At 40.1% G+C, this 16,257-nt stretch overlaps 2 protein-coding genes across 2 annotated transcripts in view; both read left to right on the top strand.

Moving 5' to 3' along the window:
- Positions 1–1,877: 1,877 nt before the first annotated feature.
- On the top strand, positions 1,878–5,218 carry POLR2D (RNA polymerase II subunit D). Its single transcript, XM_088538072.1, has 4 exons — positions 1,878–1,950; positions 3,227–3,407; positions 3,803–3,898; positions 4,619–5,218. Exons 1-4 carry the CDS (start codon positions 1,878–1,880, stop codon positions 4,695–4,697), a joined length of 429 nt encoding a protein of 142 aa, XP_088394198.1. The 3' UTR covers positions 4,698–5,218.
- An 882-nt stretch (positions 5,219–6,100) lies between these two features.
- The window catches only part of WDR33 (WD repeat domain 33), a 62,861-nt gene continuing 52,704 nt past the window's right edge, over positions 6,101–16,257 (top strand). The window contains exon 1 of the mRNA XM_088538095.1: positions 6,101–6,235. The gene's annotated coding sequence lies outside the window, so the exon portion shown is untranslated. The remainder of the gene's footprint in view (positions 6,236–16,257) is intronic.

Genomic DNA, 16,257 nt, shown 5'->3' with positions numbered 1-16,257 from the left:
TTATTTGTACTGTCCTCTTTATGTGGTTTCTCATAGCTTTATGGGGAATAAGATGAAATCTTTCTCCTCAAGAAAGATTAAAAAAACATATTACACCATGTATGCATAGCAAGTCTCTGAATATTCTTCCACAATAATATTTTAAATGTCATATATAGAGGATTTTATGTAAATTATACTTAAAAAACACAGATGAAAAAAACATGTGCGCTTGTCCAATAAGGGTTATTAGGGCATACATTAATGGGAGCAGGTGACATTATTTCCAGATCTATGCCTATAAAACGGTAGAGATGGTGATGACTTGATGACAAAGGGATTTTGATGTAAGGATTCCTGATCTGTCGGGACTCTTGCCTATGTAAAAAATGGCAGGGGGGCACCCCCCACACAAATACTTACTGCGAGGGAGCTGAAGAGGGTAGGAAGGCCCGACTTTTTTCAGTCAGAAATCCTAACAGGATTAGAGAAAAAAAAAAGTATATTACAGAATACTCTATTCTGTTAATGAAACATCCTTACTATTAGTCTTTCTACATTTTATCCCACTGAGCTATTTGACAGGTGCTTTTTGTGAAGATCTGTGTTGGTACAGTTGTCACTATGTTCTTTTTTAAAACTGTGCCAGCACAGAATTTCCATGGTGAGTCTACCCAATAATCCCCTAATACCCGGTCTCTAATAAATTACAATGCTTTGTGCTCCAGAGTATGTAATTGAAAGGGCTCTTTTGATAATAATCTTTTTTTTTTTTAATCCATTTTAGGATATGACGAGTGAACATACATGAAACTACCTTTTTCACTCACTTTATTGCATCAGCCTTTTCTATGCACTTTTCCAATTCAATGCATAAATGCTACTGAAACAGTCATTATGAGAGAAGAAGCCACCACTGCATTTTAAAAAGGGGAAAGTCAGTACGTTTGGTCTGTTTAAGTGTCCGAACAAGTTTTCTTGTTCATTTAACTGTATATTTGAAATTCTACAAAGAAAAATGGGGAAGAAGCTGGTTCCTGTTGTGACTTTTCCTATTTAGCTAACGTTCCGGACCTTAAGAAAACACATCTAAGTTAATGAATCTTGAAATCTTTTATCTTTCATAATATCCTCTTTCACTGTACCTTCAAAGCCTTGCAAGTGTCCATCTTTCTCTTATTTTCTCTTAAACTTAGTATTTCATATTTTTAAAGAGAAAGATAGATAGAAAGATATTTGGAAAAAAAAAAAAAAAAAAAAAGACTTGTCACAAGTGACTGACTGTTTCAACAATCAGTCTGCGCTGAGCACAGAGGTTATTTGAGAAGCCATCATGATTCCAAGTTATTTTAAAAGCTGCTCTTGTCAATCTGGCATGGGTTCTCTTGTTTTCTTGTAAACCTAAATGAAACAGTTTAATTCGCCAGATGTTGCCGGAGATATTTTTATTTCATCTTCCTGAATGTCTTCCTGCTTGTGCCACTTAGCAAATGGGTTTTCAACCACTCTGCCGCGCTCCCCTCTCTCGTCACCCAGTTTTAAAGATCTATAGTTTGGTCCCTGTAAGTTTTGATATAAGCACCCCAGTTCGGCGCAGATGCGGGTTTGGGAGAACAGGAGTTGTGCTTCGCCGCAAATCCACCGACAGTCTATTTTTGCCTTTCTCTGAGGGCGCGGGATGACACAGTGAGGGCTGATAATTACTTCAAGGCTCTCACGCTGCCTAGGTGCTTAACTGCGAGCTCTCCACGGGAAATATTACCACAGAGGCGGCTTTGCGCTCCCCCGCGCGGGAGCCACCGGCACCTCCCGCCTCAGTAGCCGCTTCTGGGGGCGCGGCCTCCCCCTGGCGGCGCCGCGCGCCTTCCGGGCGGCGCCGCTTCCGGCGGCGGGCGGCGATGGCGGCGGGCGGCGGCGACGCGCGCGCGGCCGACGTGGAGGAGGACGCGTCGCAGCTCGTCTTCCCCAAAGGTGCGCGGGGGGCGCCCGGCCCTGCGGCGGGGGCTGGCGCTGCTCCCTCTCCCCGGCTCCGCTCGGCCCCCCGAGCGCCCGCGTCTGCCTGCAGATCCTCAAGCGTTAAAAAATGGCGGGGGGCGGGGGTCCGGGAATGCCCGTTTAGAGCACCTGAGGTAAATATGTATCCGCAGGAACCGCGGAGGTTAATGTACCGTTCCGCGGATTTACCTGCTTCACTAAAGGCGAACGCGAGAATAAAAGGTGTTGCCGCGTTTTGGGTTGTAGTTAAAAGTTTTTTTTTTTTTTTTTTTTTTTTTTTTTTTGCACATCTGTGCCCAAGTGAACTGCTCCTTATGTGCTGGGAGGATGAGCACACTAAGGTTAAGGTTTAGGAATATACAGGGACCAAACGTGAGGTCTTTAAATTTGGTTGACAAGATAGGGGAGTACGGCAGAGTGATTGAAAACTGCTAATACCCAACCCCTGACCAGCCTGGGACAATTCCACTCCTCGCAAAATAAAATAAAAATTGCCGGTCCCGTTTTTTCAGGGACCAAGCTAGACCTTTTTTTTTTTTTTTTTTGGTAAAAAGAGAAAAAAAAAGAGGAAAAGAAAAGCACTTTGAAATGCCATCCCTGATCCAGCTGCTTTCAACAGCTCATACAGCTGATGGGAAGCAACATATTGAAAGAACGACCTTGTTATTGAATAAATACAGTGATGATTATGATGATGATGAGCAAAACCAAGGAGAGTTGGGCTGCTAAAAAGGAAAAAAAAAATCTGTTTAAATGGGTTAAAACTTTTTTTCCCTGTTTTTACATAATTTAAATAGCTCAATTAACATTTCAAATAAATGAAATCTTTTAAAAAATGCTCTGCAGCATCCATATTTAATTAAGAACTGCATGGAGGCCTTTCAAATACATAGGTGTCATTTCTAATTTTTCTGAGTATTGTAGTTCTAAACATTAACTCTAAAGCAAGTAGTAAATTAAGTTCAGCGAAAAAAACAGTGAAGAGAACATGCAAAAATGTGAGAAATCTGGTGGCGATGGCAGAACATGTGGCCAGAAAGGTGAACACAATGGAACATCACTCAAAATGCTATAATTTTTATCTCTATTTTCATTACAAAATGCAGCCCGATCGTTGATGTAAAGGCCTTGCACAATTGCAGTGAAATCCATTGTTCTTGTTCTTACTGTCCAAAGCTGAATTTGTGAATTAACCTCTGTGAAATGGCCTTTTCATCTGTGCTTTACCTTGCTTTCACTCACTCCCGTGAAGAGTTTGAAACGGCAGAAACGCTCCTGAATTCGGAGGTGCATATGCTGCTGGAGCATCGCAAGCAGCAGAACGAAAGCGCGGAAGATGAGCAGGAGCTCTCCGAAGTGTTCATGAAAACCCTGAACTACACGGCCCGCTTCAGCCGCTTCAAGAACCGCGAAACCATTGCCAGCGTCCGCAGGTGAGCGGGGCTTTAGGAGGCAAGGTTGTGCTGGGGACTTCGCTCTGGAGTGTTGGTGCCGTTTTCTGAGAGCAGGGGTTAGGGGGTGTTTTTCTGATTTGGGCTTCCAGAATCCTGAAACGTATCTTGCTGGGGAGGCTAGAGACTTGAAGGAAATTTTTTATGAAAGGTTTGACTTGGTCTAAGGTCATGCCTTATTATTGGCTTTGATATCAGTATTTAACTAATAGTGTGTTGGAATAAATGAAAATAGTTTTCCAGATTGCATTCAGAAAAAATCGGTATAAGGGGGGTTTTTGGCTATGATTTTTTTTTCTGTATTCCATTAGGCCCTTTTATCTTTTTTTTTTTTAATCTTATTTTTAATTTCACCATCTTCATGTCTTTACCTACAGTTTGCTGCTCCAGAAAAAGCTCCATAAGTTTGAATTGGCATGTTTGGCTAACTTGTGTCCTGAGACAGCCGAAGAAGCCAAAGCCTTGATTCCTAGGTGAGTGTTTATGTAGGCAGAAGAGTCTGTTTTATAGTTTGTTGTGGTCTAAAAGTAGCTATGGACAGATAGCTTCTCTTTGATCCATCCTTGTTAATTGAAAAGCTTTTTGTCTGTCTTCAGCTCCGTGTTGATCTGTTGGTGGGGTCATCTTTTAAGTGCCCCTGATATACTAAAGCTGACTGGATTAAATACAGTGAGCATTAATGGGGAATTACACCTAGCTGTTTTTTGTTTCCTTGAAATGAATGAATGCTTTTGTGTACTGTTCTAGGGACAATATACAAGTTGGACAGAGTTGCTGGCTTCTGGCCTGACACACAAAACGAAGTGAAACACTAATCTGAATTACTGTTTCTCTTTTATATGGTGGGATTTTGTAGGCATCTGGCCTGGTTTATAAGTGTAACACTACATGGACTTCCTTCAAAGATTTATTTAAACCTGCATCTGCCTTTGCCTTTTTGATGTAATGGTTTGAAGTTGTTCAGCAAAAAGATGTGGAAAGGGTAGTGTATTGTAGTGTAGAAAGGAGGCATGGCGTTGGGCTTAGTGTGGTATCTGTACAGTGATGTTATACAGGGTGCCTCATGGTACCATAAAGAGGGGAAATGATGGTGTTGACACTCACAAGAGGAAATTAGAGATACTTGAAGTTATTTGGAGGGGGGGAAATATTTTTAAAGCCTTTGGTGCACCCTGGTTGGTCTTGTCTTGCAGCCTGGAAGGCCGTTTTGAAGATGAGGAGCTGCAGCAGATTCTCGACGATATTCAGACGAAACGCAGCTTCCAGTATTAGGGGTAATGCTCATATGAACAGAAAAAGCAGAGAATTGCTCATGTTTCTTGCACTCTGGACCAATCCAGTAACTCCCAGGCTCGCTAAGGGGAGTTGCAGATAAAGAGTCCTCTGGTTTGGTGTCATATGCAGTTGCATTCAACCTGGAGATCCGCTTAGTCCTTTTGGTTTGTTACACATACAGGATCGGTAAAGACTCCTGTATGGGGAGAACCAGTGGGCCTGGAATGTCCTTTCTCAGCAGCTCCCGTATTGGTTTCTTCCATCTCCCTCCTCCTGATTTGGGAATCCTCAATATCTTTCTGATTTTTAGCAGATGTGTAAATGTGAATTCTTTTTTGTTAACTACTAAGATAGAGAGGGAGAAACCTCTTATGATGGACTGTTGGAAGCCTTAGTGATGGGAGATTCAGGATTAAGTTTTGTCTTTTTTAATTTTAATTGTTTGAGACAGTGGTTTTTTACCACTTCAATAATTTTGTATCATTGTCTATTGTAAATTAAAAGATGTTTATAATTAATGTCCCATATTTTGCAAATGTAATGTGAATATTGTGATTTCTTCTACAAAACCTTGTTGATAAAATAGTTATCTGGAGGAACACAAAAAAAAATATAGTAAAGAACACTTGGGACAAAGAGGAAGACAGATATATCGAGTCTTGCACTTGATCAGCACAAAGTTTCACTTACATGGCAAAGGGAAATAAATATTCCAACTTCATTATTTCGACTGTGATTTGAAACTTAATGTTGATACAATGTGCAGAAAGATGTAGCCGTTCAGTCACAGCTGGTTGTGCTGCCTCTCAGCTGAGGCTTCTCATGTCTGCTCCTCAAAGTCGTCATGTCTCCTGGAAGCCAATAAAACAGACATGTCTAATCGGGGCAACATTAATTGGATAAGAATAATTGTAACAAAAGAAAACAAAACAAAAGCAACATAGTGAACCCCTGTTTTATACGCTCAGCGGCCCCTTCTCATTTTTGGTATGGTCTCTGGTAGCTCTCAGTATAGCTTACTTTAATCGGTCTGTTTATTCGTGTAAAATATTTCCGTTCAGAACGTAAAGAGATTTTATTATTTAGCAAATAAAAGCCGGGTCTCCGTCGCGAGCGCTGCCGGGGACAGTGCAGCAGGCCGGGGGCCGAGGCTGCCCTGGGGCGGCTGCAACGAGGCGAGGCCCTTCCCGCCGGCTGCAGAGCGCATGCCCGGGGCGGGCTGGGCGGGGGCGCGCAGCCTCCGCCCGCGCACGCGCAGAGCGCCTGGAGGCGCAAGGCGCGCGCCCGCTCCCTGCTGCGCCTGCGCACTTCCCGCCGCGCGGCCCCTGCCGGGCCGGGGCCCACCCCTCGCGCCAGCGAGCGTGGTGACGTAGGCGCGTGCGTCGCCCCGGTCGCTGGTGGGGGAAAGAAGATGGCGGCCGGCCGAGGCGCGGGCTCGTGAGGAGGCAGCGGCGGCGGCTTCTGGGGCCGGCGGGGACGAGGCGAGCGGCGAGGCGCTGGGGCGCGGAGTCGGCGTGCGGGCGGGCAGCTGAAAGGTGAGCGTGGCCGGGCGCTGGCGGGGCCGGCGCGGGGGGACGGCGCCGGGAAGCGCGGTTCCCTCCGCCATTTTTAGGCCGCGGCTGAGGAGCGGTGCGGCCGCGTCGGGAGGGGCCGAGCCCCGGCGCGGCCCGGGGCGCCGAGGGCGGCAGCGCGGGGTTACGCAGGCTCCGGCAGCCTGGGCAGCGCGGGGCTCGCGCCTGTGCGCGCGTGCTGCCGCCCGCCCTGCCCGGCTCGGCGGCGCCGGGCCCGCGGGGTGGGCTGGGCTGTGCTGTGCTGAGGGCCGAGGCAGGAGTGAGAGCTGCGGCCCGGAGAGCGCACGGGGCCGTCTGCTACCTGCGGGCTGTGCGTCTGGCTGAGCCTCGCCGAAGTGTCCTAATTCTGCCATCCTGCCTTTCCTACATTTTTTTCTTAAATCTTTTTGTTTCTGTATTTGGCTTGGCCTTCAGCAGAGATCAGGCTGTGCCTGCTTGAAGACTTGGGAAGCCCTGGCCCCTTTTAGGTAAATGAAGCCACGCGATGCAGGTTTTTGCTTTTTTGGAGGGATGAACACCTAAGATTCTTGAAAATGGGTGTTACTTTCCTTTTGCTGACTAACTAGTATGGTTACTTTGCTCTGATTAGCCAGTTATATGCTTTGAAGTTTAGTATTCTGTAAAAACTTACTCATTTCAGCACACTTTCTTGCTTTAAAAACACTACTCATGGGTAAGTAATACTGTGCTGTGTTGCTTTTGTATCTCGTGAAGTCCTCAAGCACCTTTTTTGAGGACTACTCTATTTTTGTTTATAGATCATAGTCCCCTGCCAGTTTCTGTGCTAAAGATGTACCCTTTTATGTATTTTTCCTAACTCAGGAATTACTACATACATTTTTGACAGACTCTGCAACCTGGAAGTAATATCACAATATCAGTGCCCAGATGTTTGGTGGTTCTTGCCTCCTGTGCTCTGTATCAGTTAAGCAGACACTGATTCTCAGCAGTTGCTCAGAATGCTCTGAAAGTTCTGAGAATTGTCCTTTTAGTATAAGGATAGATAGTCATAAGATGACATTCAAAATCTGATTTTTAACGTTATTCATTGTTGTTATAGCATTTCTAATGGATCTCTAAAACTTCACTAATGCACATTTAGTTTTAACATGTTCAGTATGGTAAGAAATAGTTGGTAAGTCTTTATTAGCTGTGAGTATTTTTGGAGATCTTTGCCCAACTGCTCTGTTGTTTGGAAGATAAAACTTTACATGATCCTGTTGTTTCAGAAGTTGATGAAACCAGAAATTGCATTAAAAGCATTAATTCTGAGACGGAACTATTAATATACATGAAAAACAAATTTAAGCTGCAGAAAATTGTAGGTGCCATAACTTTGACAAGGTAAATTCCTTTAGCTACTAAAATCTTCTAATCTAAATGTCAGATGCTAAATACTATCCTACTGTATGAAGTGTTGGGCCTCCATTGAATCTTTGCTCTTTCAAGTTGTAGCAGAATGGCAAGCAAAATACAGATGTAAAAATTAGACTCTTTGGAACATAGAAATTGAATAATTGTTTTTTTGTTGTTTTTTTTTTTCTTTTTTTTTTTTGCTTCTGCTAGCAACAAGAGGTCAACACAGGGAGTGCTAAGATAGTGCTCTGAAATTTATATTGAGATAGAGATAAGGTGTTAGAAATGCCTTTTTGCTTTAGCTAAAGAGGCTGTAATCTGAGAGCGGGTGAGAAAGCTAATTAATTTCGTCTCATCTCTAACATACCTTAGTCTTTTAGCTCATCTGAAGAAGGAGAGGGGAAAAAAAAGCCACTGTGCAGAAAATTTTTGTTGTGAAGAGGAATGTAGAAGGAATACCACTAACATTTTACTTAACTGATTCCCTGATGATGATTCCATGATAAACATCTCACATCTGCTGGCCCCAAGTCTGATATCTAGGGATCTTGCATAGTTTTTAGTAGCATGGAAAATTAAAATAGTATTAACCTTACCTGGTTGTTAATTACTAACGTATTTTGGCAAATTATTGCACAGGAAAGAAGTTACAGAAAGAAGTTGAAAAATATTAGCTGTAACAATTTTGTAAATTTAACACAATCAATGACTAATTTTGTAAAAAGTCCTTTTCAATATTTTCGTTTCCTATAGTATATCATTCTGTTACTGCAGAAGTTTTAATACAGATCAAAATACAAATATCTGGTTTTCATTGGTAGTGTATTTTTTTAAAAAGTAATTGACAAGCAAATAGGAATGAAATTGAATGTTGTTAAAGCTTGCTGGTATGAGATGAAGAATAGATCAAAAATCTGAAAACAATTTTCTTTCTTGCATCATAGAGAATCTCTGAAAGTAAGATCAGCAAAATAGGCTTTTCTGATAACTGAACAGTTCATAGTTTTTTATTATTAATTTCACTTAAAAGATCACAGATTTTCTAAATTTAAATAGTCTAAAACATGACAACAATGCATTTTTGCTTACTAGTATTTAAAAAGTAATTCAGCATTTAATTGGATGTCATTTCTGGTTCAACCTGCTTTCCCCATTCTAGTTGGGTGTACCAGTTGCTCAGTTGTGAAACTTGTAATGTGATATGAAATATACAGCTTACTTTCTTCACCGGTAAATAGTTTTTCTATTGTGCAGTATTACTTTTGATAGCACTGGATATTCTGTTATATAACAAATCTGTAAGCCCTGTGATGTGAAAGAAATTTTGTGAAATATTGATTTAAACTGTTCTTGTGGAGCACACATTTAAAGCCAGAGGTAGTGTAAATTTAGAGTGGGGAAAAGTTTAGGCCTGAATGTGTCATAGAGTAGTAGAAGCAAGTCTCTTTTTTGGAGGTGAGATTAGAAAAGTGGTTTGTTTAGTTTAAAAGTCTTTATTTCGAGTTTCTCTGGTGAGCTTTTGCTTGCTGGTTTGAAAGTCCGAAGGGAACTTCATCTAAAGAAAAAAAATCCAGAAACACAGAAACAAAGGCTAAAACTGTAGTACTTCTTAGTAGGAGAAGCACAAATCAGGGACACGTGAGTTTAAATCCCTGAGTCCTTTCTCATGAAATTTGCTACTACGGACTTTATATTCCTTTGAGCTATTCTACTTTTTGTACAATGCCTTATTTGCTTAGAGTGATTACAGTTACCATTTGTAAAGCACTTCTGAATACCAAATAATGTAGACTAAAATTTTATGCTTTGAAACTAAGCTAACTGGTAGTGTTACTGTTTTTTTTTTTGTTGTTTTTCTGATAGTACTACTCTGGCAAGTTATGAAATGGAAGGAATGTGAATGCAGATTGGCTCTGTGTAGCAAGAATAGTTATGGTCTACAAAAAGATCCAAGTTTATGTATGTTGTGTTGAATGGGAAAAGTAAATGCTGACCTGGACCATATAAGATAAAGCTATAGTCTCTTTTTGGATTGCTCTTATTCACCTGTCACTCTACCCAAATGTTGAACAGTGTGGCTGGACAAGCCAAGAGCAGCTTTACCAGAAAGGATATAGATGAGTTAAAACTAACATAATAGTTCAACTCTTCTTGAAATACGTATAAAACAACCCCAAAAGAAAGCAGTGAAGTCTACTCTGTCTTTTGGTATTCACCATCTGTTTGGGGTTTCTTGTAAATCATTTCCACAAATCCAAGAAAAACATTACAAAACAAAATATTTGTGTTTCATTTTAAAGAGAAGCCAATGACTGTTAACAAGGAGCTTGTAATATTTTAAGGGTTTGTTTTACTTCCAATATTCATTGCAAAGTTTTGACAACACAAAATCCATTTATTTTACCATGGGTCTATCAGTATTCATCTACAATTCTGAGTCTAGCTGGAGCTCTCTTTTGAGTTGGGTAAGTACGTGACTGCTCCAGGTGATGCGTGTGCTGGACTTGCAGGCTGAGGGCTGCAAAGGTGCAGTCTATGTTGTCACCCTGTGAACTGTACTTCTGCTGCCGCTTCAACCAGCATTGCTGCCCGAAGTGGTAACTTCCCCTGCCTTGATCGCAGGTTTTCTTTTTGGGCCAGTGGAGGGCATTCAAAAACTCCATTAAAGTTGGCTTGAAAAGCTGATCTGGGCTTTGACTAAGCTAGCAGAAAGGATCTGTTAACACAGATCAGCTCATTAGGTGGATGCCAGCATGGTCATGTGAATATTCGTATTGGCTTGAAGAAGCGGTAGTACAGGACAGGAACAAACAGTCTGGAACATGGCAGGACATTGTTTTTCTTGGTGTCAGCATTATTTTAAACTGAGTTGAGGTCACTATGGAACTTACCACAGCAATCCTATACACTTCTCCCACAGGGCTGAAGTTCACTCAGGAGCTACCACTGTGTTTAAAGTGTTTGGTTGGGATGAGCAGCGTCGCTTCCTAGAACTCTCCCTACCTCCCTTCATCCCTTTCCTCCCAGTTAAAAATAGCTGACTTTGAAAATGCGTTTCTTCCTACTGGTGCATGTTTGTAAGCAAACAGTTAAGTTTTGTCCAGGAGACACTACAACCCTACTAAAATTCTGTTTCCTGATTACATCTCTCAAAAAAGTCTTGGAGCATGTGCAGCCTTGAGTGAATGAGCATTAGTATTGTATGCTCATCCTGGAATACTTGTGCTCCATGTTCCTGAAATACAGAATGTGGAGTTAAAATGATTGAGTCAATCATCAATTTATTATTTTTTTAGCAATCTTTTTCTACCCTTGGACACAAATATTTTTGTCTTCTCAGTAAATTTAAGCCTAGTTTTTTTTTTTAAAGGCATTTTCTTTTTCTAAGAATATTTTGTGTAGCTGCTTGAACAATAAACTAGTCCAGATCTTCTGAACTTTCTGTAGAGTGAAGGTGCTGGCCTAGAGCTGTTGACTGCGCTTCTGCTTTTGTCAGGAAAGCTTGCTGATACTCTCAAGGCTGGCAGTATTAAATAGGAAAGAAATGTTGAGAGATTTTAGACATCTGGGGAACGCTAGTTTTCAAAACTGAAGCCCTCCTATGACATGCCTGTCTGCTGAATTGTCGTTGTCTTGGGGAGCTGTGTCTTTGTGTATTTGGGATAAATCTTTTATACTGAACAGTTGATGCACAGTCTGTGCAGATTTGAGCTATGTGAACTTGGCTTTTGTTTGCTAAAAATGTACAGGTAGAGAAGATGAGCATGTATTTTTATTGAACAGTACTAAATGTGAAATGTGACTACTTTGTAAAGAAACTTTAAAATAGTTTGTGAGCAGCACTTGTATGGCTTAACATTAAGCAGCAGAATATTAAATCTGCTTACTCACATGGAAAAGCTAGAAAAAAGTGAATGGGTTGTAAGGGAGATTGCTTTTAATTGGAATCACACAGCTAATGTTTTTCTAACTTGTATTTGTTAATGAAATTTGAATTTTAAATTTAGTCTTTGGCGAAAAAAAATATTCTATTTATAATGTTATATCATAACTTCAGGAACAGAGCCTGAATCGTTGTGGTGAGAAGGCAAAATAAAATGCTTCTTATTGAGGAAAGTCTACAATTTAATAGTTGAACAGTTACCTTTTCTCTGTGCAATGGGAGATCTTAAGTTCATTCTACTGAGTCTTATTTAAGTTTCTGTCCTCTCATTTCTTTCAGAAACAATGTCCGTGGCTTAAGTGGCCTAAGGCGTAGATCATTTACGCTACATGACAGTATCATTTCATCCCAGAAATAACATATTAAGTGAAGTGTTTTTAAAATTTGGAATTAACTCTGTGGGCTTTCAGTCATGTGAGTAAGTGGTACATTCAGCATTGATCAACTTAAAAAAAAAAAAAAAAGTGTTATATTATTTAAAATCCCTTTTTATAGAATATCCATGTTGGCTGTGTTCTAAAATAATCACGTTTTAAAGAAATGTCCTGCAAGAACTGTAGCTTAACAAAGCTGTTCTTAAACAAAAGCGCTGTGAAACACTGAGGTTAAAACAATTGTTAGCACATTTTGTTTATTATCAGAAGCTTGTTGAAACATTTTTTTAACCCTCCATACCTAGCTTGTGAATAGAAGAGTTTTGCAGTCATTTTCCATGTCAAATGGTGGCAAAGCTGATGTAGGCTAGACTTTTGAATCTGAAATGGAGCATGTGTTGGGACACCGCAGATTTGAATTCTGCCTTTATTCAGAAAATGTCACTGTCAGAATTTTATTTGATCAAAATAAAGTGTTGTTTCCTTTCACTCTTTCCCTCACTCAATTACTGGGTTTGGTATCTTTAACTTCTCTGATTCTCCCAGTAACTAAGAATTCATAAATCATCATTGTGCTTGTCTTTAAATTCACACTGAAAGAGACAAAGTTTAAAGAGGTTCATGGGAGCAGAGAGTGACCCTGCCTTGCAGTTTGAAAATGCACTGGCTGGAGTGTTGTGCTTTTATTGCTCTTGAGATATTAATGATTAATGCGGGTTCCTTTATATTTTTTTTATCCCCTCACCACCTTTCTACAATCTATGTCACAAGAGAAGGTGACGTATTTGGTCTCGAGTCAAGTGCTAGCACCAGCATTTGCTACACAGTCAGAAAAGAGCGGTGTATAGGTATAGCTAGCAGTGTGCTGCAGTTGAAAACTCTGGCACTGGGAGCAAGTGGTGGTGTCCAGGCCAAGAAAAACCTAAAGGGCATCTGTAGGGCCTGTTGCAAAGGCCTTACTTGAATAAGTATTTTGTGCAACCCCATTAAAAAGGGGTTGATATAAGAAGTATGGTGTGAGTTTCTTTAGCAGGATCCATAAGGGTCATTTAGTGGCATTGTATGGTTTAATAAAGTTTGAATCTTTCTCTCCAGCCCTTCTACCATTGCATAAGGGTGTCTCTTTCGCTGTGTCTGGGTGCAGCAGCTCTGGGTATTAATTTGCAGTTTCTCTATAAGCATACCTGCTAATTTCATTGTATGCAAGTCTTAGGTTTTGGTTTGGGAGGAAGAAACAAGCACTTCCATGTTGGATAAATGTTTGTGTCTTTTACAGCATATTTTTATCAAAGAAGGATCAAAAACACTTAATTTTTTGGGGGGATGTTTGCCAGAAAAATACTGCAGATGTGATATGCTCTTCAGTGTTTATTTTGCAGTGTGTTTGTAGCAGTGTTAGAATCTTCTTTTCTCATATTGCCTGCATGTGAATAACCTTGACCTGTGAAGAACACAATGGGCAGAGCTCTTGAACTCTCAAAGTCTCTGCTTTTGTGCGTGAATTAGCATGCAGAAATGGGTGGAAATGTGGAAATTGCTTTGAACATGAAAACAGCTATTAAATAAAATATATATATATCCTTTTGAAAACTGTCTGCTAAAGAAAAATAACCTTTCTGGAGAAAGAAGTAGAAAATAATCTTTAGAATGCTGTCAATAACTACTGAAAAGCAACTGATCTTTAGTTTCTTAATCATAATTTTTTTTCTTGGTCTTTTGTATACTTTTCAGTTCCTATATAAAGGCACCTTTTTCATATGAGTACATATGATAGTGCTGTTTCTCTTCCTCTTACGCCCCTTCTTGTCTTCAGTTTCTTAGCAATGGAAACTCAAAACTACTCTTCTGCTTTTATTTGGCTGAGAAATTGGTACGACTAACAGTGCAGCTTTGTCCAAAGAATAGTCCATGGAACACTAAGGAAAAAGAACATTCTTTCAGTCACGTAGTAAAGATTTTTCTCAATTCTGTTCCTTTTATGATGCTTTCAGCATTTGCTTTTACATAAAACTTGCAAGAGTAATGAATACGTTTAAGCATTCCACAGATAAGATTTATGAAAGATAAAGTTAAAACAAATGTTATCTGTTAGTAACAGCTAATTGTACTAAAAGGGCTTTGGTATTTTCTTGTCAGTGTTAAAGTTGCAATTGTGAGTTGCTCAACTTTGATGTGATGTGCTAAAATACGTGTTTTTGTTTCACACTGTGAACAGGCTGAAGTTGTCTTTAAATTCTACGATAGCCATGAACTTGTTGTTTCTCTTTATCGTGGCAGTTATTTCTGAATCAAAGTTGCTGATTGCTGTGTTTCCCTTCATAGAGCTTTGAGTTCTGGACTGCATTTTTCCAACACTGCTAATAAAGTTCCCCTAAGATTTCCTTTTGTTTCATGCCTTTTGCTTTGTTTGTTTTCTCTTCCTTTGCTGTTTGAGTGAGGGCAGCTGTGAAGTTGTCCCCTGTTGGCAGCTGGGTATAGGCAAACACAAGCAGGATGGTTCCATATGGCACCTAAATCATAATTTGTGTCTAGAATCCCCTAAACTTCCAGTTCAGTCATGTGTGAGATGAGAAGAAAAGATGACGGCAGCCTGAGTGTGTTGGGATTTACATACGGGACGTGCTGTTGTAGTCAGGAGGGATCTTGATATGTTCAAGAAATGGGCCACCAGCCGCTTTGTGAATCTCAGCAAGAAAGCAGTGCTTCAGGCAGCTTGGATGAATTGCAGTTATTAAAAACAGCCTGGGTTATGATCTAGATGCAGCTCTTAATGAATGTCAAGCAAGCATCAAGTTGAAGGAATGTATCGGTAATTTAGGGAGGAAAAAAGATGCTGTTTTAGTGTTCTTAGTTAATGACAAGGCATTGTAAGTAAATTTTAATTTAAAGCAAAACTATCAAATGGATAACACTGAAATCGTAGCAGCCAACCAAATTCTGTGCATCTTCTGTTTGATTTTTAAGTGCAGCCTGGCAAACATCCTCATATTATAATTGGTTGCTTCCAAGTTTGTTTTGACGTGCGACCACTTCAACCTGCTGCACAAACACTCCTTTGCCTTTGGTGGGCTACAAAAAGGAATGGTGCTAGCCATTATACCTACTTCTGGAAGCAGTGGTGAAGCCAAAATGGTGAAACAGGCTCTGTCTCTTGAGTCTTGTGCATTAAAGTGTGTGTGTGTTGTGTGTGTGTGTGTATATATATATATATATATATATATATAAAAAATAACAATTATAAGTACTTATCTCCTGTGATATGTCTCTTTTGGACTGAGTTAGGGCCTTATTTTGAGCATGAAGTGAGATGTTCCTGTGGTATCTTATCTGTCAGATTTTCACTTTGCGTCCCGTTTCTTGAGCAGGTATTTATTGATAAGAATGCAAAATTTGAGGAAAGGGCTTAAATGTAAGTGTATTTTATATGCAGGATAGGAGACTCAGCTGTTCAAGGTTGTCTCCTGGGCTTTGTAACATGAGCCTTTTAGTCTGACTTTATTCCTTGATAACCTACCTTCCCTTTGTACTTTAGATGTCTTTGTTTTAAATTTTCTTTATGTAGGTTTTGTATGCTGTTTCAGAATGTACTGCACTTAGCATGATTGTATGTGAAACTTCCGAGATGTGGGTAGTCTTTTGACTGTTAGGTGTTACTGCTTCTCTTGAAGAAAACAATACTTTTGAATACAAAAAGCTACATTAAAAGAATCAAAATTTACCAGGTCTTGAACATTGTACGGTGAAGATTTTTTTCTGGTAGATATGTTAGAAATGTAGAGTATTTTGTATTTTCAGATTCCACTATCATTTCTGTGTACATGTTTGGGTTGCATTTAAAAACAAAAAGGTTTAAACTGCATGGTGAGCTGAGAATATGCAAGTAAAGAACTGAAAGAGGAGGAATTTGGGTTTTACTTTTTCAGGCGTTTGGCCGTGTCAGTGTAGTAGATTCAGAGCTGTGTCTGAAACAAAAATCCCTGATGTGTCTCCAGAAGGAAGAAGTTGTTGAGCCTTTTCATCAGACTAGTTTATTTTGACCTGGTCAATGTCTATTTTAAATAGCTGTTTCCATATTTTTTGAGGAAGAAGTTGTCAATAACATTTTCATTTGACATTTCATATCATAATAGAATGATGGGTTTCAAGGAAGCTGTTGAACTTTTTTCCCCTTGCTTTACATGGTCAGAATTTTGTACCTATTTTGAGAAAGATTTGTTTACAAATATAATACAGTAAAGAATGATTACTAGTGTGTATTAAGAGTATGTTTAAAAGTTGTAGAGTCCTAGGGAGACATTTGTTTATTGTAGAGA

Source organism: Tinamus guttatus, unplaced genomic scaffold, assembly GCF_059628265.1.
Source record: "Tinamus guttatus ecotype Peru unplaced genomic scaffold, ASM5962826v1 Tinamus_guttatus_pri_ptg000927l, whole genome shotgun sequence".
Classification (NCBI taxonomy): Eukaryota; Metazoa; Chordata; class Aves; order Tinamiformes; family Tinamidae; genus Tinamus; species Tinamus guttatus.
This window is presented reverse-complemented; position numbering and strand designations above follow the sequence as displayed.

Coding starts and splice junctions, on each gene's coding strand:
- POLR2D (XM_088538072.1), top strand. CDS start 1,878: ATGGCGGCGGGCGGCGGCGACGCGCGCGCGGCCGACGTGGAGGAGGAC. Junction 1,951..3,226: donor GCAGCTCGTCTTCCCCAAAG/GTGCGCGGGGGG, acceptor ACTCCCGTGAAG/AGTTTGAAACGGCAGAAACG. Junction 3,899..4,618: donor GCCAAAGCCTTGATTCCTAG/GTGAGTGTTTAT, acceptor CTTGTCTTGCAG/CCTGGAAGGCCGTTTTGAAG.